Source organism: Harmonia axyridis, chromosome 3 (genome assembly GCF_914767665.1).
Source record: "Harmonia axyridis chromosome 3, icHarAxyr1.1, whole genome shotgun sequence".
Lineage (NCBI taxonomy): Eukaryota > Metazoa > Arthropoda > Insecta > Coleoptera > Coccinellidae > Harmonia > Harmonia axyridis.
In genome coordinates, this window is record NC_059503.1 from 25,661,829 (window position 1) to 25,689,443 (window position 27,615).

The following is a 27,615-nucleotide window of genomic DNA, read 5'->3' on the forward strand; positions in this document are numbered from 1 at the left end:
TAAGATTTGAACACTTTAATTCACAAAATTAATTATTCACATAAATAAAGGAGATAACATCACAGATATTTCACTAACATTTATTTTATCACCATGACTTTTACAGCAACCTATGTCTTTTTGCACATAATAACCTCAAATTGAATCATTCTCGAAACAACGTCTTCTCATTAAAATGCAATAAAAATTGAAATGCATTATTCTGTTACATTAATTAGGTAATCAGAAGTACATGTATAATTTGCCACAGATAAAAAAGAATTCAATTTGAACCTCTTCTGGGGAATTATGAAAACGAACAAATGAGCTTACGTTTTCATATTTTCAGAAGTACACACATCGAAAATAAATCTCAATTAAAACTGATTAATGAAATATAGACTGGCTTTATAGATATGTATATTGCAGAGGTTGAAGGGTTTCTGTTTTTTTAATTTTGAACGTCCATACAAATTTGAAAAACTTATAAAGCAATTTCTTTCCATGCTTATCCTAATCATATTTCATAATTTATCATATGCACATATTCTGAAGCGTCACAAATAGAACTTGCAAAAGCAAATTTTAATTTATTCAATCAATATTTTCAGAGTACCATTCAGATTGTAGGAAAATGACGTTCAGAGAAATCTATTATGTAGGTTATACAGAGAGCTGAAATATAACACAGATAATTTTTATACTTTTTCAGAAATGGTATGATATGGAGAAAACATTCGCATTATATTATTTTCGAATGTAACATGAATAACCTGAATAATTTTGGAATAGGCATACCAAAAAAGTAATGTCACAACTATTTATGATAGACTTTCCACTTGAGAATCATAATTTGAAAATGAACCATCAGAAGTAATATCGTCAAGACAGTTTTAGTCAAGAAGGCAGAATGATGTTCGAAGATTGAAAATATGTTATTATCGATCCAAAATTTTGGTTGATTCAAATCTTCTCATTATTGTAATTGAGCCATTGATTACTTTAAATTACATATTCTAATAGTGTTTCTGAAAAACAATACATCAAGATGAAAAGGAACTTTGTACATTATATTAAGATAGGCAAATTTGTCCTGATTCAAATATTGATTATTATTGAATCGAATTTCATTAAGTTTATTACACACATTCTCGATCCTAAACTGGAACTAATTTCAATTAATTTCACGTGATGCTTTGCCTCTGTTTAACGATAGAGATCATCACAGATTAGCTACCTTAACTCACTGGTGTTTCGAATAAATTTCTGTTGTCACTATAAATTTTCTGCAAAGTTTGTAATGAACCTAAAGTACTCGCTTCACTTCCTATGCACATCTGTTTCTGAGTATTATCCAAGTCAGAATCACAGTGGATTGAGTGGTAAACGTGGATTAAGTTAGGATCTGCTGCACGAACTATCTGCAAACTTGATTTGATTGCCTTATCGTAGAATGTGACATCTTCAAATCCCCAACCGTTTATAAGAAGATTCAATCCGCCCAGTTTCAAATAATCGGTTTTATACAAACTGACTATGCCGAATCCAAACTGTCTCCAGAACCCGTTGTTTTCGTGGATGATATTTTCGGAGCTCCACCAGTTATCACCATGCAGATTATTCAGGATGTTGGGATTGTAAAGACTGAACACTATGGGGAAATAAACCGTTTTGTTGGCAATCGTGTTCCTTCTTATCCTCGCTAAAGCGTCCTCGTTGAAAACTATATCAACGTCTATGAATAACATTAAATCCTGCTCCTGCAAGTTGTTTACGCCGTATTGAAGAGCCCTACCCCTCGAAAATTTCTCGTTTATGAATGTGATGGAAATCCCGCTGTCATAATATTTATTTTCCATTTCTTGAATGAGGTTTCTTGTTTTTTCTACGTCTTCTGGGCTATCTGGATTTTCGTAAAGGATAATGTTCAGTTTGATGGGCTCTTGCCGCGATAAACACGTTTTTTCGTATATTCTCATAAATCTCTCGAACACTTCGTATCGGCCTGATAGAGGAAGGACGAAATTGATTATTTCTTCTTCGTTATTTTTACCGAATTTGAAGAAAGGCTGTAGGTTCCTGTGGAGGTTTAGTAGAGCGTGTTGAATCTGCTTATGTACCGGCAACGATACTTCGTTGGATGATGCACTGAAGATTGGGGGAGAATCAGCATCAGCATCTCTTATGTAAACACCTGAAACAAAGAGTATGAATTTTTATGAGCGCAAAGTTCGAACAGAATTTAGTTACAATTTAATAATTTTAGATCTCTAATAAGTATGTGTGATTCAGAAACATATACCATAACTCCTCCTAAATTTTATGTTTGATTTGATAAATTTAACATAATAGATCTTTATTTATACAACAAGAATATAAATCGGTGTTAAATTTATGTAACCTCATAAGTATAAAAGATGAGCAAAGTACACACTAATAAGGTACTTTTTCGAGCTTGTCCAACTTCGTATTCTTCTAATTTTTTGAAATTTTGCATGACGTACAACTTTGCTTCTGCCGTTTTGCAATAGATGGCTGTAGCGGTAAGTGGTAGTCGAAATAAATAGATCATATAGATGTCATAAAATAAGGTATATGTAAACATAACGCCATCGAAATGTTAGTCGATTTGTGTCTACATCATTATTAAGTCAAGTTATTCTCGATTAAATACTTCAGCTAACGAGCAAATTCTCGTCATTAGCGGGAGGATTCAATTTTCTGCTTTAATTTGAAGAAATCTGCGGCGGAGGCTCATCAAATGCTCTCAAATATATATGGTGAGGCGCCGCTATTAGTGAGAGAACCAGCTGAGAATGGTTTCAACGTTTCAAGAACGGTGATTTTGACGTCGAAGACCAGTATGGCGGTGGAAGAAAGAAGGTTTTCGAAGATGCAAAATTGGAGGCATTACTTGATCAAGACTCGTGTCAAACGCAATAAGAATGGACAGGATCATTGGGAGTGGCGCAACAAGCCCTTTCAAAACGCCTGAAAGTAATGGGAATGATTCAGAAACAAGGAAATTGGGTGCCATACGAGTTGAAACCGAGGTATCTTGAACGGCGTTTGTTTGCTTGTGAATAGCTGCTTGCAAGGAAAAGACGGCAGGGATTTCTGCATCGCATTGTGACTGGAGACGAAAAATGGGGTCATAACGATAATCCTAAGCGCAGAAAATCATGGGGTTATCCGGGCTATGCTTTCCAAGGTCATGCTCAGTATTTGGCGGGACAGTTGAAATTTTGCATATATGTATATACAGGGTGAGTCAATAGAGCTCGATCGGTCGATAACTCTTGGGAATTTTGGGCTAGGAAAATGATTCAAATTTTGACGGAATCGATAGAACTCAGCTGGGCATGAGCTTAAATTATTTTTGACCCTACAGGCTGATTCGAAAGTGTTGAAACATTATACCACCCTGTTCAGGACCTCTGAATCATAGAAAGGAGGAATTAGCATTGAAATAATGTCACATTTAGGTATGAAATTCCATTCATATAAATATTTATTATAATTCAGACTATATAGCAAGTATGTAGTCAGTAATATAAAGGAGAAATAAGTTTGGAAGGATTCTGGGACTATTCTTGGAGAGAGAACTGATGTCTATATTGCAGCCTTGCACTACAGAAAACAAAACAAATGAGGTCTATCAAGGCCGGTATATAAACTGACATTGTTTTTGTATTTATTGATCTTTATCGACATCTTTATGATCTCGCCTTTGAAATAGAAGGTTTATTTATTTTGAGATTTATATAGCTATGCAATGAACTGAAGTATATTTTTTTGTTTATTTTCGGTATCTCCAATATAAACTCTAAAACAAATACAATTTTAAAAGAAGAATGATTTCTGAGACATTTCGTTTCATCCATCAAATAAATTTTTAGAGGAAGCGGAATATTTTATGGACGATGCTGATAGTTTATAATTGGAAATAGAAATCCAGAAACTTCCATATCGACTAACGTCTAATATTGAAAATCGATTGTTCGTTTATTTATAATTTTATTGGAGACCACAAAACTATTGTAATATATAAGACATTATACAGGAAGTTTTTAAATTGGGAGTAGGTACAAAGGAAAATGAGAGATTCCTTTCATAATTTAAAAAAAAAGAAAGGTAATACCTCAAGGTCGAGGGTTTGACTCCCAACAGATATTAATTTAAATTTTTTTGTGATCAATTTATATTACCATCTGGAATGTTTCGACACTCCAATTTTAAAATTTTGGCCCTCATAGCTCAACCAGAATTTTTTTCAATTATAATATATTAGAAGGTTAAATTTGGATGGCCGTAATGTAAGAACCTTTTGATATTTTCTGATTTTGTTTTCATATTCATGTTATGTATAAAAAAAGTAATATCGTGAAAAATTTCATCAATTTCGGGTGAAATTTTCTTTCAATTTACTTAAAATTGTTTTCCGATACCTAATTATCATATGAATATGTCAGTTCATTTTGTAAACACTACACCTATACGTGGGACAGAGTTTTGCTGAGGTTTTTATTTGTGCTCTTTTATCACAGGTTGAAATGAATGATGGCTCGTTCACATATCCTCTGCTAATACTGAGTTTTGTCGACATATGCTTCATTGTTTGAAGTTAACAATTTTTCTCAAAAGAATATATATAGTACTCTCTTCGGGGAGCCAAATGAAATTAAGTTAAATCACTGAAGTGCCTAGGTACAATTATAAGTTGAAATTGAGTAGAAAATTTAGTTTGCATATAAAAATGATTTCTCGAATGTTCATACTGAATTTCAAGAGGATAAACAATTGTTGCCGGTTAGTTTGTAGGTATCTACCTACAAACTAACCGGCAACAATTGCATTATAAGTCACATCTCATAGTACATATGGATTCACATAGTTTTGTGGTTTCCAAAGGCATTATACAAGTTATAATGAACCACCCTTGGCTTCTAACGCCAAGCCAATTCCTTGTTGGAATTTTTGAATTATTGATCTGAGAATAAAAAACTTAGATTTTCTCGGCTACTTGTTAATGAACATGAACGTCGTCTCAGTTGGTAGTAATGAAGAAGTGTACAGCATAATTACACATTCCTATGTCAACCCTATGAAACCACTTAACTCCTATATTACTGCATTACAACCTTCAATCTTAAAAACGTCGGAGACACAATACAGAGTGGTACTTGAATTCGGAGAGTTTTCAAGAGGCTGCTATGGCTCGGCCTAAAACAATAGTGGGGACGGAAATAAGAAATTGAATGGGGCTACAAACAGAGATGAGATTCATTAGCAGTATTAGGATCCTCTGTTCAGCAGTTCTCAATCTGTTGAATGCAGTAGTGGAAAATGGATCATTATCAGATCCTAGGGCTCTCTCAATTTTTTTTTTCTATTTTGCATTTTAAATATGATATGAATTTTTGATGAGAAAACTAGGAGCATCTCATATTATTTAATCAGAATAATAAATGAAACCGAAGATCTCAGTCGACATGTCACTCTCTAGTCTTTTCTATTTTCAGTCTTATCGACATTTTTTTCAGGTTGTTAATTTCGTGTTTTCAGTAACATTTAAAATTGTGAAAGGTGAAAAAAATGGATCTTACACACTAACAAAATGAATTATTATATTTGGGTGGAACTTGACAAATCATTGGTGCTAGTGGTGCTTCTTGAATTGATATTTATGATTTGTTTATTTCATTGCATGGAATTGCAGAGTTCTTATGAGTTTGACAAAAGTTTTGAAAGAGCATTCGGAAAATCATCATTTCAAGGATAGATCCACTTTATTGAATAAAATTTATTGTTGTTCTTGGATACTGATCTCTATTATGATGCGAATGCGGAGGTTAACATCGGATTACATAGGCGTACAACTTGGCTTCAGCCATATTTTCCGCAATTCGAGGCTTTTTTTTTTACGATTCAAAAAATTTTCCATCGCTGGCCATTACTTTCTCCCATCTTTTGGGCAGTGTACCAATCCAGTGTTGAAAAAACTGGTCATCTTTTAAAGCGACCCACGAAACGATCCAATGTTTTACTTTTTATGAGACCGGAAGTGATGTCAGATAGGCTGTGTGCCATTGACCGAAACAAGTGATAGTCCGAGTGAATTTATCATATCTCTCGTTGTATTGAGGTCGCTTGTCTTTCAACGTTCGGCTCAAACGCATTAATTGCGTTCGATAACGATATCCTGTTGTTTCTGTCGGTTTTAACAACTTATAATATACTATGCCGAGCTGGTCCCACCAAATACTGAGGATCCGTGGATATTCAGATTGGGCATTGACGTGGAAGCATGGCCGGGATATCTCATGATTTTCTGCGCTTGAGATTATCGACATTAATCCATTTTTCGTCTCCAGTCACAATGCGATTCAGAAATCATTTTTATTTTTGCATTGCAAACAGCTGTTCACAAGCAGACAAACGCCGTTCAACATCTCTCGGCTTCAACTCGTACTGCAACCAATCTCCTTGTTTCTGAATCATTCCCATGACTTTCAAGCGTTTTGATATGGCTTGATGCGTCACTCCCAATGATCCTGTCAATTCTTATTGTGTTTGACCAATTCACTTGTGACTGGAGGTATTGGTTTGACACGAGTCTTGATCAAGTAATGCAATAAAATCACCGTTCTTGAAGCGTTGAAACCACTCTCGTCACGTTTTTTCACTAATAGCGGCCTCACCAAAGGTATTTGAGAGCATTCGATGAGCCTCAGCCGCAGATTCATTCATATTTAGGAAGAAAATTAAAAACTCTCGCAAATGACGAAAATTTGGCTCGTAAGCTGACATGTTTAATCGAGAATAACTCGATGATGAAGACAAAAATCGAATAATATTTCGATGGCGTTATGTTTACAAATACCTAAGCTAATTGTATGATATCTACGATCTATTCATTTCGACTAATACTTATCGCTAAAACCGTCTATTTCAGAACGGTGGAAGCGAAGTTGTACACCTAATACATAAGGAATCCCGTAATTGATTTAAATCACTGAATACTTATTATACTTGAATTGAGGTGAGAAACCGACAAACAACAATACTTTCCACCAATTATTCAATTCAGGCTATATTATACCTATGTCATTAATTAAAGATAGAATAAAAAAATCTTTCAAAAATAAACGAACGTTTCACTTACCTGCAAATGTTTGCTGAATATAAGCGTGACGACGTACTTGTATCGTCATTTTATGGCCTCTGTATTTTCTATAAACTAAAAGGAGATCTAAAATATATTCGACTCCATTGACTGGATTCATTTTCCAATAAGCATACATCATCTCTTTGAATTCTATCAGTCTTCCACGTTGTTTAGAGTAGTGATTTATCAGTTCCATGACCTGAAACAGTGAATAAATTTACACAAATCAATCAAATGTGAAAATTCGAAACAATGCTTTTCAATATTCTTTCTATAATGATTTACGTGAGCAGGTATCATTTTAGCAAATCAATCATATGACGTTTAATAATTTAGGTACAAGCAGGGCCGGAGTAAGGCCCAATGAAGCGACCGTTGCAGACGCCTCTATTTGAGGGGCGGCAATTCGGCTCAGTTTGCTGGCCGCCTTTTCATATTTCATCTTTGTTTTTTAAAAGCAACATAAAATTGTTGTCATAAATACATATGGCAGCCCAAGCAAAATGACCTGAATTCCCTGTTAGCCTCATTGAAAGAGGGATAAAATCATTATGTATTTCATAAAGACGAAAACCAATACTACCTTCGCTTCCGAATTATTTGAAATGGATGTTTACACATTTAACATATGGAAAATTCTTACGGTTTTGCATTCGAAACTAATTACTGTTAAATGCCAAATATTCACAGCGGAACACATGTTTGTAATCCCAATTACTTTTCGAAGCAATACTGCCTACCGACCTTTGTATCTTGTGGTGTGGTAGGTAATCAATCTTCGATAGTACATAGTGTCATGCGGGTGTGAAAATCAGATTTAGTATTTACACATTCTTTATCGGCGTCAAAAAATTCATTAATAAATTAAAATACCTACAGCGATACAAACATAAGGTAAATAGACACATAAATTTTGTTTTATTCGATTGACTTTTCAGCAATAGTAGGCACGTGAAATATTATTGTTATGGATTCATTGTATGTAAAAATGTAAGAATAAAGAAAGAAACCCAGTGGAAATGGCTTTAGAATGAAACGATTAGCAAAACGCTTTTTCAGCAGGGGCGCCGAAAAATTCTTTGGTTCAGACGCCAAAAGTTTAAATTAATTTTAATGAAGTTCATGCATACATTTTTTGAATTGTGTCATAATACAAAGAGCATAACAAAGTAAAATTCTCTGTCAATGGGTTACGATTTTTTCGCTAGATAACTCTATCATCATCATTAGTCAAAAAGTAATAACAGCATAATATAATCAAAAAAATTAAAATTCTAAAGTGGCCCACAGACGAGCAAATTAGTTGGGTGGAAATAGGGATTCCTATTCGAAATACAAAAGTAGACACTGCCTTTTATTATGGTGAAGTAAATGAACTGCCTTAGAACCATCAACCATTCATTCGAAATTTTTTTTTGTAAGATGTTTCCTTTTCCAGATTTTTGACTGATTCAACTCAAAAGATTCACTCGGTATATCAAAAATTAAAAAAATCACCTCTGTGCCAATAAAAACTAAGCGGATCAAGATTTACTTTCTTCAACGCTGAGACGGTCATAGATACATTTTGCCAGATAAATTGGTTCAATAAAACTTCGCGTGGGTTTTTCTTGTACAGTTCAACTCATATATTTATCGCATTTAATTTATCAACCGATTTGGTGTAATAAATCACTTCATTAACTGAATCCACTACAGGTAGACTGGCATTTTTTGTGTAGATATGGCAAAAAGCCACAGCGTAGGCAGCAATTCCTTTAGCTGTATTGTGCTGTGTTTGAAGTTAATGGATATTAGAAATGTGAAATAAAATTGTAGAAACTGTGATTGAAGGAAGAAAAAAAAATTCTTCAATTCAGAAAAAACTACTTCTGAATTCATATAGAAAGTTTTTTTTTTTATTCAACTGAACGATGATTGGTTAGGTGGATGTGTAAAGTTCAAGTTAAACAAACAATTCCACATTTGGTAAGAGTACATTATTAGCAGCACTTAAAAAAAACTTGTATGAAATAGTAAGTGTCTGCTAATAATATAATATTGGTTTTGTTGACTATTATAGATATTAGTCGCTTTAGCTGTTAAATGATAAATGCAATTCAATCATTTACTCTGTCTAGTGTCAGTAGGATATGCGAGTCAAAGATTTATGAATGTAAAGATAAACGCTAACGTACAATGAGGAAATGATTCACCTTGAGCCGATGAACCGAGATAACAGGTGAATATGAATCCAAATATTAATCAGAATCTATCTAGACGTCTTGAAGTGTCACTGATATATCTATCTGATTGATAGTATTGATATTCGTTTTAAAATTGTTGATTGAAAAATTATCGGTATTTTTAGATGCGTGATATAAAAAAAATATATATTTAGGAGTTTGAAAAAAGATTTTAAATTTGCCGTATACTTTCGAAACACGAAATACTGATTGAAAAATTGGAAAGTATTTACTTTAGCCCATACTGCTTTGAAAGAAATGAAATTTTCCAGAATTACTAATTTTGTGGTGCAGATTATGAATTCGAAGTCAACAAGCACTGATCGCCTAAAAAAAAAATGACAAGAAAATTAAACAAATATTCACCAAGGTCTCTTCAAAACCATCAAAGATGATTTTTAACCTAACCCAACTTATTATCCGTTACGTTAGGTTAGGTTAGAAATGAGTTTTGATGGTTTTGAAGAGACCTTGGTGAATATTTGTTTATTTTTTTTGGAAATTTTTTTTTGAAGAAAGTTTATCAGCCTCACCTTATCTAAGCTAACCTACCCTATTATTTGTTTCTTTAGGTTATGTTAGAGTGATTTTTGATAGTTGTAAAGTGAACTTAGTGAATTTATGTTGATTTTTTCTTGGATTTTTTTTATAAAAGGCAATCAGAGTTTGTTGATGCTGGATTTGTGATCTACACCACATGATTGGTAAGTCTGGAAAATTTCATCTCTTTCAGACCAGTATGGGATAAAGTAAATGATTACCGAAAGATGATATAAAATCTACAATGTATCTTACCTCCAAAATGGCATCATTAAGGCCCTCTTTCAAAGATGTTCCATATCTACGTCTTGGATTCAGGTCGGAGGTCGAATACAGACTATTTGCTAAAAATTCCCATTCACCAATGTTGTCCAAGGTCTCAGGTTGGCGTTTTTTAATACTAGCAGGAATTTCTGAAGATGAGAGAAAAATATTAAAAATTGTCGCTAAGTTTGAAGAATTTCCAATAGAAGCTACCTTTTGCTTTTACTTTTGATTTGTTTCCATTTTGACAAATTATGTATGCTTTGTGACATTTTTGATTGAATAAAAATCGAGGAAAGAAATTACTTTACATCAGAAGCTTAAACAAATTTATTAATTTATGCGCCTACTGCCCCCTGGAGACTAAAAAACTATTCACTTAAAAAGGTATATTTGATATGCGACTAACCATGATCTCACATTGTTGGTTAATTTATCAGTTTTTGTTGATATGATCCACCTGATATTTGGAATGAACATTTGAGTGAATATGTTACATATTCAAATCAAATTTAGTAAGATTCACGAGCGCTAGGCGACGATATTGGAGAGACCACGTCGACAGAACGATGGAAGATCGATGGGCAAAGGATGGAAGACCGAATTCAAAGAGACCTCCCGGCCGACCTCCCAAAAGATGGCACGAAAGCTTCCCAAGAGGCGGAATAGTAGAAGAAACAAGACTACGTCTTAAGAAAAGAGGAAGAAGAACAAGAAGAAATTAAATTTCAACCAAGTCAGATATTTCGGATAACTTTTCTGCTTGAACTTTCCATATGTTTCTGGTGACGCGATCAACATCAAATTTTGCATTGAGCTTGAAATTGTTATTATACATCCATATTCACAATTTCCACTAGGACGAATCTGTTTTCACTGAAATATAAGGTCTTTTTTTCTATTTTCTACTCGAATCTTTAATGGTTTGTTATTTCATATATTATACACGCTGAACTTCAATTCGTACATATCTGTTGTTCAATGAGCTCTAAGAGAATAATTAGTGAATAATTAAAATTTAAATGTTAATAGCCTTCTACAACAAGAAGACATTTAGATTTTTTATTACTGGGAATTATGAAAATACCTGTTGGAACCAACTTCTCATTAAAAATTAAATACATTATCATTTTAAATTATTCATTTTCATTTGGGAGAACATATATTATTAGCATGAATTGCTACAAAAATTTTTTTATTTTTTTTTTTTTATAGATAACTTTATTTCAAATATTCCCTGATAATACATAAAGAAGAAATGAAATAGTGTCAATAATACATAACTTAACTCTACTCAAATAAACTCAACCTATAACTAAATATTTTACAATTTCCGTTCAAAATAATCATTCAAACCATACACCTCAAGATCTATCAAGAACTTCTTAGTTTTTGATTTGAATTGTCTATAATTCTGTATATATTTAATATTTTGGGGCAAATTATTGAAAATTCGTATGCACATATAAGAAGGGCACTTTTCGGATATAGTCAACCTGTGCATGGGAACATTGATATTGGCTGTTCTTGTATTGTAGGTGAAATTTGTATTATTCTGAAGGAATTCAGCTTTATTTCTATGAAGATACAACAAACATTCATGCAAGTAAAGACCATATACAGTTAATATTCCCAAGGACTTAAATTTTCCCCTACACGATTCCCTGTATCTCAAGTTCAAAAGTATTCTTACTACTCTCTTTTGAATAATAAATACCGACTGTACTGAGGCACTAATTCCCCAAAAAATTATTCCGTATCTAATCAAGGATTCAAAGTTAGCAAAATATAGAATTTTTTTAATTTTTTCATCCACATATTTGTTTAATATTCTTTGTGCATAACAGAATATATTAAGTTTTTTCACCAAGTTGTTTATATGTGGAGTCCATTTTAAAAACTCATCTATGACAATTCCGAGGAATTTGGTGCTTTCTGTTGTGTTTACGGTGAAGTTGTTAAAATTTATTGTGTACGGTTTAGGTTTTATGTTACTTGCACGAAATATTACAATATTGGTTTTAGTGGTATTCATTACAAAATTATTTTTCAAAAACCACTGTTCTGCCCAGTCGTAAATTATGGCACATTTCTGCTCTAACTGATTGGAGTTCATACCTGCTACTAGTAGATTGGTATCATCTGCATAGTTGGTTATGTCAGAATCTTCAATCTCATCTGCCGAAAAAAACAAGTCATTGATCATTATCAAAAATAGGAGTGATGCTAAAACACCTCCTTGTGGAACTCCAACCTCATTTTTCAACCAATCTGAAGACACAGTAGTATTGTTTTTACTAACTTTTACGCATTGCCATCTATCTGATAGAAAAGAGACAAACCAGCTCAGAGCATTTCTCACAATTCCATATTTCTCTAACTTATGTATTAAGAGTTCTCTATTAACGCAGTCGAAAGCTTTAGATAGATCTATAAAAATTCCAGCAGCTATTTTGTCTTGTTCTAGGTACTTCAGAATATTGTTTATGAACTGTGCGACCGCAGTCTGAACCGATCTGCCTCTCAAATATCCATGTTGCGACGGACTCATAAGATTACAATTTAATAAATATTCAGTGATCCGCGATGACATAGCTAATTCGAAAATTTTTGAGAAACTATTCAGTAAGCTTATTGGACGATAGTTTTCTCGTTTTTCTGGATCACCGGATTTGTAAAGTGGTTTTATAACAGCTAGTTTCAGTTGTTTTGGATACATCTTTGGTAATAAGTAATCTCAATCGATCAACATCGGCAATTATTATTAGGAAAATTGAACGTTATTTGCTTAAAGGATATCCAAATGAGTTAATTGTACTTGGAGGTCTTGTTTATCATAGGAAGCGTCCACTCTTTAATAAAAGCAATTGAAAATCGAATTGAGGACACCAATCGAAAATCAATTAGTGCCTTCATTGTTGGACGTGATTATATCTATATAAATTTCTATTATATCGGGGGCACAGAATGCGTTCGATGGTATTTTATTTCGGAATGCATAATATATTGAATTATCATGTTTGAAGACACTCTTCTTTTGAAGCCAATCAAAAAAATTTTAGAAGGAAATATTTGACTTCTACACATTTTACACAAATTCATTTTATTCATTTCCTAGCTAGTAGAAGCTCTATAAACTTGAATTAGAAATTCCCATAATTTCAGTATACATTTGAGTTGAATTGACAGCTTATTCCAGTGGCGACGTTTGGGGGGCATTTTCTTACCCCAAAGTCATTTGAAATGAGATCCACTTGAGTATTCATGCTCGAACTTTCAAGAGGATCATACGATCTGAACCTCTCATCTAGATGAAATAACCGATAACAGTTACACCATATATATCACAACTGATAACAAATACAGTTCTTTGGTCGACTGTAAAAATTTGAAGGGTGGGACATTTTCCACGAATGATTCAGAAATATGGATAAGCCCGCTAACAAAAAAAAACTTTAAAACAAAATTAATAATATATTGTCCTAGCTTTGGCTCATCTCTATAGAGTAATGAACATAGATAGAGGAAGTATGGTTAGATTACGTTGTCGGATTGTGATATATTTTCAAATCCAAAATTTGACTTTATCATTATGAATGTATATTATATTGAATAAAATATATTTTTTTGAGCGATTTCTATTGAATATGCAAATTTGAATAATAGCAATCCGATATTTTTCCTAATTGTCGAATTTATAATAAGCACAATATTTATTATTTTCTATATCTACCTGCTGAAATCCAAGATTTGGCAACTTTTGCTCTCCTAATATCATTGGTTGTTTCACGTCGTTTGGCGCGCTTGAAGTTTGTTTTCTGAATATCTGGTATATTTAGGTATTTATTCCAATATATTTTGAGTTGATATGAAATGTTGATTCACTATGGGACATAAAAAGTGCGTTCTTTGTGGAGAAATTCGCGAATTGAGTGAAATGTCGTATCACTGATATGTTTTCATTTTCGCGCGCTTTATGTCAAATTTGCTAGTTCATGCAAGGGACAAAATTTGCGTACTGAAAATGACATATGCTTCTTCTATCTATGTTCATTACTCTGAGCTCATCTCAGACTTTTGCCACCACTTGAAGCTTGGTGATATAATGTCATATTTTTCTAAACTTCCAAATCACCTGACTGACCTTCGTTACCAACTTTAAGAAGCCTGTTTTGGTATTCTTTAAGAAAACATTAATCAATAATTTCAATTGTACCTTGAAAAGCTATTGAACGCTGAAAAAACAGTGGTTCATCAACTAATTCTCAAATTCCCTGTAATTGATAAGTGTAATTATTGATATTTAGTCGTAGGATGTTATTATTTTGTTTATTATTTTCAGTAAATGGCGCCTGATGGATGAGAAATTGTAATTCCTGACGATTTTTCACAGTTAACTATTCGATAAAAAAAAATAACTTCAAGTTAGTTTGAGAATTGAATTATGAATTACCAATGAAGGCCATTGAAACGAATGATATACCAAATTTCATGGTATTAAAACTCGCAAAACGTACAACAAAATCTTGATATGAATGTACTTAGAGGTAGAAGGTAATGAATTTTTTCATAATTTGTATACATATACCATTCTAAATGATCAATTCTTGAAGATTTGCGAGTTTTTTTTTAACGAATATGTCAATATAGGTAGGTACGGAACATAACTATAATTCGAATTATTATTTAACTGCTGATTTTATATCGAAGCAAATACAATCTCAAAACGAAAATTATCCTTATTTTTTTAATAAAATGAAATCATAATTAATGAAATAAAAAAAGTCAAACGAGAATTTTTTAAATTTTTTCGAAAAATTTCATTGCTACGATGATACTGAATTCAATGATTTCTGATTATTCATTTTGATTTCTGAAAAGCAACTCTGGTTGAGATATTTTGTGATAGGAGAGGAAATATACTAAATCATCTTTCGAAATTTTCGGTGTGTTCTTCAAACGAATCGAAGAAGTGTTTTTTTTTCAATTTTGTAATTTAGAATGTTCCAAATGTTATCTCTGGTATTCAATTTTTCTCTTCTAGATTATTCATCATTGAAAATAATGAACCGAGGGCATCGTGTTCAACCATTTAATAATGTTGCTGGACTTCATTAGTGAGCTAATTAGGAACATTTGTTCCTGTTGCAGAGGAAATTCATAAATTAATCGAGGTAACAGGTTAACGAACAATCCTAGCTTCGCTCTGATATTTTGTTACCCAAAGCCAAATCGATTTTTTTATCAGTTTTTTGCAACTTGATTCCGTTGTCTTAACAATACTCGTGGATTATTATATTAAAATGTAACGAAGATCATAGTATAAAAATAAGAATGTATTTTTTCCACCATAGATATTGCTAATGCTAGAACTAGTGAAAAATAGGTATACGATTCTTCAGGTTTTTTTATCAACTTTTCAACACAAGATTCAAAAACTGCAAACATCTTAAAGATTTTAAAATATTCGATCTGAATCGATGATTTCATCTTAAATATTTTTCTTTCTGATTTTATTTCATCTAGTTTTTATTTATTTACAATTTTTGTGAAGTGTGGATGAATCTACAATGTTCTTTCACAATACTATCTATCTGGGATGAGCAAATATCTTCAGACACTTATTTGAATCCCTTGCTATGATACTTTCACTGTTTCATAACGTAAAAATGAAGTCAATACCCTTCATCTGCATTTGAGATGCACATATGGACACAATATGTTTCAATCCACTACGTCCTCAAGTTAGAAATTCTTACCGAGAGCTGTTTCATTCCATAGAGATCTCTTTTGTTCGTCATAAGGGGACAATATGTCAGGAATTCCATCGGTTGGACGATCATTGTAACCCAAAGCTGTCATAGAATACAGCAGGTCCCGTTGAAGATTTAAAGAATCGTGACGATTTTTCTGTATTTTCAGGCCCTTGAAAAAAAGACGGTTATTAGAAGACTTACAAGGTACTTATGCTTTGAATTGATCAAAAAATTGAAATGACCAAGAAGGAAAATTTAATTTAAAAAAATTGGTGTTTCGAACACAAAAGCAAAATTTATAACAGGTACAGAGTGATCATATTGATTATTCAGTATTACATATCTTTAATTATAAGATATAGCGAAAAATAAAACACACACACACAATATAACAGAGAGTCTATTTGAAAATTGTCCTATCTCTATTAACTTGATTTTTCACCAAATTCTATTGGCTCCAACTGAATTTTTGTAATGTTTGCAATTTCAGTATTTCAGAGTTATGATTTTTGCAAACTGTAGATAGTGGACGATAGCCGATAATATGTTTAAATGAATTGTTTTTGAAGAATTTTAAAAAAATATTCCGTTGTGTATATGCATCCCAGATCATTACATTATATCGAAAATTCAAAAAATATTCCTTGGTCAAACAAAACTAAGCAGCCTTAGAAATTGGAATGAACTTGTATAGCATATTGAAGTACATATAGAATATCGAAGTACATATATTGTAAATGATTTATAATGATTCTGAAATCGCCTAACAAAGATGAATTAAAAAATTATCATCATCTACTAAAATTTCGTTTACATTTGGAAAAAATAATTTTTTCAATAGCTCCAAAATAGAAAGCGCTAAAAAATTTCGGTATCACCATTAGAAAGCAGTAAAAAAGTGCTGTGAAAAAGTGTTGGAGAATGTATACTTCTGTTATCTGTGCGATAATGTTCATTCAATAATATGAAAATTATAGATAACAAGCAATTTTCAAAATCGCTCTCATAAATCGGACACCGTAGTGATATGTAGTTTTCTGTTTTTATTTCTCGAATTTGGGAAATATGGTAATAATTTTACTCACAGAAAACCATTTCACTTGGTTTTCTCTATTTTTTGTATATTCATGTCATTAGTCCCTCATATAAATCGATAGTTTAATTTGAGTGTGTACTTTTTGTTTAATTCATGTATCTGTAAACTTTGATGATGAATATATGTTATTATTATTATTATAATCGAAATCTCGCCATCTTGTAGTTTCAAATTTTCGTTAATATACAAACGCAACAGTTAATTGAATACTAAATAGATACACAAGATATTTTTTAGAAAAAGTTGTATTTATGCCTTTGGAACCTTTCACGTCCCAACCCTATATTCATATAAAATTCATCAAAATCCGATTAGTAGAACATAAAAAATTCAGATCCTCAATATTTCACTTGTGCGCATGAGCTAAGTAAATTTGAGAGGGCTGAAAAAATGGAGCCACTTATTACTTAATATCCATATTAATTTTCATCTTACATAAGAATTTCAGCTCATTTGAATATACTGTGCGTGTTGCGCATGAGATGTTAAGGTCTTCCTGGGAGCTTATAGTCTTATACAAGAACGAAAAAACTAACAGCGGAGGGATGATTTTTTAGGAGAAAAAAACGAGGAAGCATAGTGCCACATCTTTTGACAGTATTTCTCATTCAGTGACATTATTTGAGCTCTATTTGACATCTAACTGTGATCATTCCTGGGTTATTACCGTAAGAACTTAAGCAGATACCTACTCATTCAAGTCATGTCGATATTGATCGTCGAAGAATTCTAGAGAAAATAACGGATTGGATTCAGTGTTTTTAAATAGGTTTTAACGAGTCAAGCACTACGAAGCTGCGAGTCCTGGAATACTGAAAAATACATAGACATTTTTATGGTCCAATTGAAGATTGTTTCAAACCGTTGTGGTAACTATTCGAGCTGGTCGTCTTAAATTTATAGATAAAATATGAATAAATAAAAATAAATATATGAAAATATTTTGAATGATTTGTCATCAAAAATAAAAATTGAAAAAAAAAACCCTTTTTTTCGAAAACGGCCGAATATTTTTTTATTCTGTATACAGCTTTTTGTACAAGTCCTTGTTGACTTGAGATGCGCGTTAAAATCGTCGAAAAAAAATAAGATGCCAGGTCGAGCACTATCAATTTTTTCCAAGAACAAAACTTTCTTATTAAGCCATCGAAGCCTGGCTTCTTGAGTTTTTTCGCCGATTTTTACGTGCATCTCAAGTAGACCCTCACCAGTTCTAACGCCGTTTACAGAATTAAAAAATTTCGGCTATGTTTGAAAAAATTGGGGTTGTCAAGATAAGTGACTCACCCTGTACCTAGCCTAATAAAACTCAAAGTACAAAGTACTCTAATATTAAGGGGCATCACTCATATCAATCATCATCAACGAACTCTTGAATGCTCGATGTTATTTATCTTGCTTCTCTTAGGCTCATTGAGAGTAAAATATTCTATTCACAATGACAGGGCTCTAAGAGTCCTTTTGAAAGCTTCGTCATCTTCAGTTATTGTTATTTTCTTGAAAGTCAGTTCTTATCCGAATACCGAAAGCGACATCAATGAATAAAAAATAACGTTCTTACGGAAATAAGCACGATTTTTTCTCTCATAGAGAAGTCCAAATGTAAGTATGTAGGATGGTCTGAATTCGAGGATAGAAATTTTTTCTCAAAATTCGTTGTTTTATGATGGGATCTCCGGAACTACAGCAGTGAGAAAAAAATTAATGGCAGTTTTCTTTCGAAAAATGAAAGAAATTTTAAACCGCATCTAAATATTTATTTTTATATTTGGGAAAATTAAAGTAGGCCAATTTTGGAATGAAAGGATATATTGACAGATTTTTTCATTCTGGAAATTCCATCATTATACATCGAATTTGAACTCTCCTTTACAATCATAGCAGTAATGATTTCACACTTTCTACACGATACACAGATCTAAGCATCTTACCATTCGAACTCTCGAATGTTATAATTTTGTTTATATATATATATTAAGCTCATCATTTGAAGTACATACTCTATCTATAATTTTTGAGTACCTGCACTGGACCAAAAATGTCCATAAATTCAATGAGAGAATTAATTCTAGGTACTGATGAATTTAGTCATAATTTTTTATCCGATGAACAGAACATTGATACAATGTATAGTCGTTCATCATATTAATGGTTTTTTCTATTGCACCAATTAAACCAATTAAATGTTTATTATTACAATGTCCGTTTCATTTTTCGATCGGTTTTACTTTGTAGCAATAATTTATTCAAAAAATTTCTTTCATCCGATGAACAATTCATAAAAAGAACCAAGACTCTACATCAATTTTAGAATTGTAATATTGATAAACAGGGATTCATAATATCAATGAATAGGGGTAACGTCAAGGAATGCGATATCATTATATTACTCAAAAAGTACCTACAGTGTATCAATGAAATCAAGTTGATGATTGTCATTCTTCAATGAAACGAACTTTTTTTTTTGGTGTACCTACCATTACACACACGAATGGTACCTCCTATTGAAGAACTCTCCATTCGCACATTAATATTACGAAAGAATAAAGAATTAACCATAGTACACCACGAAATGTATCATTAAAATTAATGATATATTTCGTAACTGCACTTCCCAACACTCTTCATAGATTAATAAATGGAGAAAAATAATTTGTTATGAGACAGTGACTGTCCTTCTCCACTGAATGAATCAATTATTGGGTTGTTAATTTTCATTATGTTTATTTTGTGCAACCAAATCAAACAATGACTTCACTTCCTGGGCATTTCAATATATCCATCATAAATTTTGCGTCATTCGAATGGTCGTAAAGTTTTATTTATAGTTTCGTGCTTATTTATTTAACTAGTGTTATTTGGAACCACCCACAAAAAAATCTGTAACTTCATTGGAAGATGAAAGCGAAATGCATACCTTAAAGTATTTGTGGAGCCTGTATAAGTTTTCTGAATGTTTGACTGGGTGTAAGGTGATTGCCTGGTGAATTTCTTTCAATTTCAGATCGCCGGTGAATGCAGAGTTTCCACTCTGGTTATGGTAGAAAATAACTTGCATCTAAAACATAAAGTATTTATATTAATTGTGTTATCAAGCTGCTGAGAGAAAATCTTATAGTAAGATAGGTCCTGCAATAATAATTCAAGGATGAAAATAATCGAGCTCGATTAATTCAATTTTGAAATATCTGAGAGTAGATACTTATTATATTAAATATGTATATAATTATTTGGAATCATCAGAAAGTAACAGAGCAACGACTTGGTCGAATTTAGTGAAATTACATCTACACATGCTTTGTTGTTTGATGCTGATAATTTATGTATTGCTCTATCTCAAAAGAATATATACACTGTGTCAGTGGCGTACTCAGACATAAGCCTTGGGGGGGATAAAGAAAAAAAAATTTCAATTTTTCCTTCTTTTGAAGAAGTTTTCCGAAGAATTTTGCTTACTCATAATAAGATTGTGATATATGAGGTTGTTACATAAAATGGATATTCCTTCTGGGGGGGGAGGATATATCCCCCTTATCCCCCTCTTGGGTACGCCACTGCACTGTGTCCGTAAAGTATGGAACAAATTCATTTTTAGCTAAACATACCTTTTTAAGAAATAATCCTGAAACACGTCGATTTTTTATTTCAGTTTACCGTATTTCAAAATAATAGTCTAATATACGAGGTAAATTACTTTCGAGTAATGACGTCACCGTATTTTTTTTTAAATGGAGCACCCCTATTTTGTCTCGATTTTCCGATTACTCTAGCTGAGCTGATTCCAAAAATGTATCACATGTTGATTCCAATTGGTACAGGGTGGACAAAATACAATAGTTTTGTGTGTGCTTATAAAGTAACGCGTAACATTCTTTATTAGTTAAATTAACAATATTATCAAAGATACTCATTGTCTAGCCGCAATTAGTTTGAATGTAACACCCTGTGGTTTGTTACATTTTGAGATTAATAAAAATGTATAAAAATAAGAAATAATTCCTTTCATATTCTGTCTGCTAGACCACAAGTACCAAACATGTTTGAAAACAGCTCATTTGTATTAATCTAAAAATGTAACAAACCACAGGGTGTTACATTCAAACCAATTGCCGCTAGACAATAAGTATTTTTGATAATATTTTTAATGAAGTTTAAATTCATTCCCGCCTAAAAATTCGAAAAAATACAGATATTGTGAAGAAACAATAGAGTTATGAGAACAAGCGCTCAAAAATGAGAAACTGAAGTCATTGACCTTATAATTGTAGGTATATAGGTATGTTCAACAAGGGTGAAATTGACGCATGATTGAACGAACGCTCCCCTCATTTCTGAGCTCTCGTTCTCCGATCCGATCGTTCTATAATTTCGTTATATTATGTCTGTATTTCTCAAGAATATTGAGACGAAATGGTCTTGAACGATAAGGTTCGACTCACTGAAGACCGATCCGACTCCAACTTCGATTCAGTTGATCATTTTTTAAATGAATGAAACTATTGACAAAAAAATTGTTATTTTCAAGTTGAGCAGAAGTATACACGTTTCTATTTCATACTATTCGGTGATCATTTCAATAATTACCAGTGTAATTATTTATCCAGGCTGTTTTACGATGATTCATATAGTTAATGGTTAAAGATGGTTCAACAACCTATATTTATTATGTAAGTATATATTTATCATCAGTTCGAGTTTCAAAATGGGGTGAAACCGGTTGAGATTTCAAAGAAAAAATTGAAGACAAGCACATAAAGTGAAGGCCTAACACATCTAAATTGATTATATATTCATTCCATGATGTCAGACTCGGTGTAAGATAATCACTCGGATAATCATCAATTAGAAGTGATTTAAATTGTGGTTTAAAATCGAAGATTACATATCATATCACCATTCTGAGCCAAAAATGGTCTCTAATAATTATTGCATAAGAACCATCGATTAGCCAAATCCAATTCTCTTTGTCTGAATGAAATATTATTGCCGAACGAATGTGGTAGAGCTTCTTACGCCAAATTAGTTATTTTATCGAATTTTCAATTAAATGAATATAATGTATAACTTCATTCAATTGAAAATTCGCTAAATAAAAACAATTCATATCATATTTTGTTTCTTTCTGTTTGAAATGGAAACATATTAGTTCCGGCTGAAAAAATTTTTGGTCTCCTATTTCAACATAATAACTTTGTTTTTAAGACTATCTGCTGGTTTATGTTCGCAAACCTTTGTCACAGTCTCAACTGAAATCATATCTGATTTCAATAGATATTGGTGTAGATATCCTGGTTTAAGCTTCAGATGGTCCATAGGTCCATGAGCCTTTTCGGATATGGCATGCACAAAGTATTTCATTTTAAATGGGATGGGACTTTAGTTACAGCCGAGGTTACAGCCATATAAATTATCAATATGAAGTCAAAATTTTCAAAATTATGAGACAATTTTAAATAGTGGGGTATATTTCAGGGTTTTACCCTATAAGGTATGCGTATGCATTACGCACTAGCATTCGTGAAATTCCCAAGATTTCAATATTTCGCGTTTAATAGTCTGATATCGATGAATTCTGTCATAGGAATTTCCACATTTCAATGGTGAAGCAAGACCGAATATAACGTGTTGCAGAGAGCTTTTTTAGGAGAGAAGGCACTGTCACACCCATTGTCTGAGTGCCTTTAGATGTACAAAATGACTATTTTTCTCAATATGTATCAATATCTGCATCTGATTATCGAAAAAAATCTAATTCATGATTGCATGATTCAGATTCCATAATGACGAATATTGAAAGCGTAACAAGCCAACAAGGTACACATCTCTTTATTTTCTAAAGACTAATTGCTTACAGTGTTCATCATCTTAATTGATAATGGCACCGAAAATAACGTACAAATGAACCAAATAGATGTAATTTCTCCATTTTTCATCTATACCGTTCTCAATGAATCACTATGTAGCGAGTTAACTAATATATATTCAGCTAGTAACTAACATCACAGGAAAACGATCCAAACAAAAATATTCCGGTTTCTGTTATTTTACGCTTTGCGTTTGTATCTGAGGTGAGCCGAGAAGTTTGAGCAAGGTCATTGTTAAATATTTTTTATAACTTAATTATAATTTATTTGATATATCTTAATTTTTTGCAGATGTAGAAGCTCATAATGTAACTTGAATAAAAAATGATGAAAAGAATTTCACACAATAGGTTAATACTTCCTCCTATTTTATAGAATAAAAAGTGGCTTACAAAATGAAAAAAAATGGTTTTTCATGAACTCCAAATTTTGACACAGCGATTTTGTTAACATGTACGAAATACGACTAAGAGCTAATATAATATAAGAGGCCCTACATTTTGTTCGGTTAATTGAGATGCACTAACATTGCCTAAACTCAAATTACAATACATATATGCAAATAAGACTGAAACCATTGGGAGTGAGACTTAACAAGAAAAATATTCTGCTCTTGTGTCGAAAAAAATATCGGGAATTTTAGTTGAGTGAAGACAAAAGGAAATTTACGGAGAGTATTAATTGTAGTCGATTCCTGAATAGGCCTTTCGAAAATATTTTGATGATCAGATTATTCGCCTTGTTGACGTATGTGCAATATTTAGGAGAGACCTAATTGAAGGCTATGTAAGAAATTTGGATAAGTAAGTTATATTATTTGGTTCCTTCCCAATTCTGAGTAGTTTTTCGAAATAGTAGTACAAGCTTTCCTCTAGGAATTATACAATTTAAAATGTTTATAATGCCAACACTATGTATGATTTGTTATGTCAATAGGTTATGCCATTTAATTAATGGAAAGATAATCGCCTCAACAACGCTCATAAATTATTTGATTGTTTTATCAAAAGCAGTGCTCATTTGTGAATACCGAGAGTTATTTAAGGTTGATTAATGGACGACATTATTTAATTAATTCACTCAATATTCGTCTTATTGTGGCAAATTAGAAAGTTAATATTCTTTACACGATAAACAAAAGTACCTGCTACCACAAAAAATGTACGTAAATAAGAGAATATTGATTTGGTAGTAGCCATAAGCGTAACGGGGGGACATAACCCTATTGATTAAAAGATATAAAAGAAATTTTAGGAAACAATTTGAAAAAAATAAAAACAAATGAAAGATTTTGCTTTTTTAGGGGAACTCGAGGAGTAACCACTCATGAGTCTACTCAAGTTACGCCTATGGTAGCAGCAGGTGTAAGAGAAAATTCATTTTATCGTCTCCATGGCGTTCTCAACAATTTAATTTTTTTTAAACAACAACATGGATAATTTTAAGGAAATATTCGGGTTTACGTTTCAAAATTCAACTGGTTCAAGAAATTAATTTCTTCTGAATTTGCTGAACAACATGAAAATGATGAACAATTTTCTCGAAAAAGTGTTATGAAAATCCAAAGAAAACTGTTGAAACACCATTACATTAAGATAAAGTCCTTGTTTGGTGTGCAATTGATAAGCAGAAAACCACTTACTAACCGCGGTTATCTCTGGTCTTTTCCTTGGTTACGACTCTTTATAGGAATAACCACGAATAACCAACTTCCACTTGAATACAGTGTGGGTTATGCTACAATCGAAAGAAAATCAATTTTTATTTTAACATCATCTTCTGTATTAAACCTCCGTTTCAATAAAATGAAGGCATCCACAAACCAAATCTGAATGCTTTAACCACAAACCAACAAACCAACACAACCTCACAAACCAACGAGGAAAATGCGAATATAATAAAATGCCTAGACCTCTATTGAACCTAGAAGTCTACAGCCTCTGTTGATGGCAAGCTTTGAGGTTCTCACAAACCAACGCGGCAAATGCGAATATTTAGCGAATAGTTTAGATCCTACTAATTCATTATCGATTGATAGTTGGTAGTACCGATTATCAAACTATCAATCGATAATAAATAAGTAGGATCCAAACTATTCGCATTTCCGCGTTGGTTTGTGAGAACCTTAAAGCTTGCTATCAACAGACTTTTAGGTTGCCATCAACAGAGGTCTAGGCATGTATATTTTTGAGTTTTGAATATATGAATTCTTATTTTGATCAAATTCAACATTACTTTTAAAATGTGATTGATGACCAAAAGTTTAACACAGTGACACATGTGGCCTAAATTGGCGACGTAGAACTAGAAGGGCTAGTTCATGACGTCATGTGATATAACCAATAATGACCAAATGCGTTTGAATGCAGTTGGTTTTTGTAGGTACCTACTTGATACTTGATGATAACCGGGTTATTCGCTTGAAATCGTTTCATACTGGTGCAATGTTGGTCAATATTTGGGAAAAATAGCCGAAGAGTAAATTTCAAGGCAGAAGGCTGTTGTCGAGAATGATCTTGGGAAAATGTGGTTTCAACAAACTGTGACATCTGCCACAAGGCCACCTTAACAATCGATGTATTGAAAACAAAATTTAGTGATGAATTAATCTGCACAAATTCAGTAAATTATGCTCTCATCAGGTCGTGATTTAACATTGTGATTTCTTACAAGATCATGAAGATAATCCAACAACTAAGCAATTAAACCATTAAACGTAAGTACTGAAATACAGCCAAACTTACGTTATTTCATGAATATTTGGCTTGACAGAATGCAGAAATCGTGGTGGCCATTTGAATGATATGTTACGTACTTATATGAAATCAAAATGTAACCTCTCTAATAAAGAAAAATTGTCTCACGTAATTATTTATGTTATTTTAATTTTTGAATTGTACCATCGCTATCGGAAAACTTCAAATAATGTACGGTACTTCGAATAATGTCGATAAAAGAATATTTGTCAAGTATGGGTACAAATTCCCTTGCACTTGAGACACTTGAGTAATCAAGTTGGAAGTCGATACATTTGGTTTATTTGATCAGGATTAACATTATCTAATCCAGAATATTTCTGAACCTTATCTCTCTCGAATATATTGCATCCGAACAATTTTATAATGAACCTATCTTGCCTTACAATCGCAGTCACTCGCCTGGTAAGACCATGTACAAGAAACTCCTGCAAATCTTCGGACACATCTTCCTAGCTCCACATCTTCGTGCGTCGTGTAGAGATGCTCCAAACAGTCATCTACGAAAGGTGCCACCCTCTTCAAGGTCTCCCTGCTGAATATCACTCCAGGGCCGCCCATGCAGAAGTTCTCGTCACTGTCCAACGACAACAGCCCAAACTCTTCACTGTTTCCACGGCCTGTTTGACCGATAAACCAAGTTTTCCTACTGTCAACAGACCTTAACAGCTCTTCCAAACGATCTGGTCGAACGTAAACATCATCATCAGCTCTCATGAACCACTCGTATTTGTTGACGTAATTGTCATGCATGTGTTTGAGCATCATCAGGGATTTTTTCTGGGGTGGGTAGCTGTCGTCCACGTCTTTGAGGGCTACCAGAGGTATATCTAAGCTATGGGATCCTTCAGAGCTGTAGAACATTATGTCTCCTGGCACTTCTCGACCCCAGGTGTTGTACACAGCCTTAGCACGAGTATCGAAGTATTTAGGGGCTGTCATCACCCCCACCATGATCAGATTCATGTCGCGGTTTGTTGACCAAGTCAGTCTTCTGGGTTGTAGAATCTCACGTTGAGGAGCAGTACAGTCGTCTTGGACGTTGGAAGCGTATTTCAGAAGAACGAAAAAACAGAAGGTGTTTCCTAGGAAGACGCCCCAAAGCAACCGCACTATATTCTTCACTTTAGCCATGGCCGCGTTATTTAACTTCACCACTATCTGTAGGTACCCGAAAAAAAGGGTTCGGAAGATCACTCTCACACATTACGGAATCATTATCCAATATAAATCTACTCGACAACAAACAAGCTTGCATTTCCTGCTATACTCGTATCTACCTCAACTGAATCTAATTGGTAAAATGATATTGCTTCGTTGTTACGCTTCGTTTTACCAATAAAGAATTGTATCCCGGCCGTACGAAGCTATCATACACTTTGATATATGTTATCTTATCTTGTTTATTGCGTACGATAATTTCTGCAGTGGGAATGTTGAAAAAGGATCTTCTCGGAATCGACACTTTCCAACAGCTCTTCTTTATTTCCGTTCCTTGGTTAGGTTAGGATCGAGTTTTGCGAGAACTATCGGTTTATTTTCACGATCGCGTCGCAGACGCCGCGACTGCTCGTCGGGCCACTACTGTGTTACTACTACTTCCAGCCAGTCCACTGCGAGCAGACTACCTACCACTACCTTCCTTACGGACTTACGGTTTATTTTATAATTCCTAGTTGTCTATTCCGCCTAACTTATCTTCTCATTTCGTTAGTCAGACAGTTCCAGTGATACCTGCGAGCGCTAAGGGGGTACATTGTGCGCAGGTTTTGTCGTACAACAAATCCGGATACAAGTCTTGATAATTTTTATTTTTCATGATAGTAACGAAATTTCATGGAGATTTTATATTTTTGTGAAGGCGACTTCTTTTTAAATAACAGTCAATAATTTCGGATGGATAAAGTTTAAATAAAAACATTCTTACCCAAGAAGTTTTTATTTGTGTTTAATGCCGTTCAAACAGC

At 33.0% G+C, this 27,615-nt stretch overlaps 1 protein-coding gene across 2 annotated transcripts; it reads right to left on the bottom strand.

The window, feature by feature from the left end:
• Positions 1-27,308, bottom strand: LOC123674866 (chondroitin sulfate synthase 1). Of its 2 annotated transcripts, none has more exons than XM_045609988.1 (6): positions 26,051-27,308; positions 19,946-20,086; positions 15,936-16,101; positions 10,168-10,325; positions 7,145-7,346; positions 1-2,173 (listed from the first exon to the last, which is right to left on the bottom strand). In XM_045609988.1, exons 1-6 carry the CDS (start codon positions 26,780-26,782, stop codon positions 1,218-1,220), a joined length of 2,355 nt encoding a protein of 784 aa, XP_045465944.1. In that variant the 5' UTR covers positions 26,783-27,308; the 3' UTR covers positions 1-1,217. The 2 variants fall into 2 exon arrangements, with proteins under 2 accessions (XP_045465944.1, XP_045465943.1); XM_045609987.1 differs by having other exon boundaries at positions 26,030-27,308.
• Between the last annotated feature and the right edge of the window lie 307 nt (positions 27,309-27,615).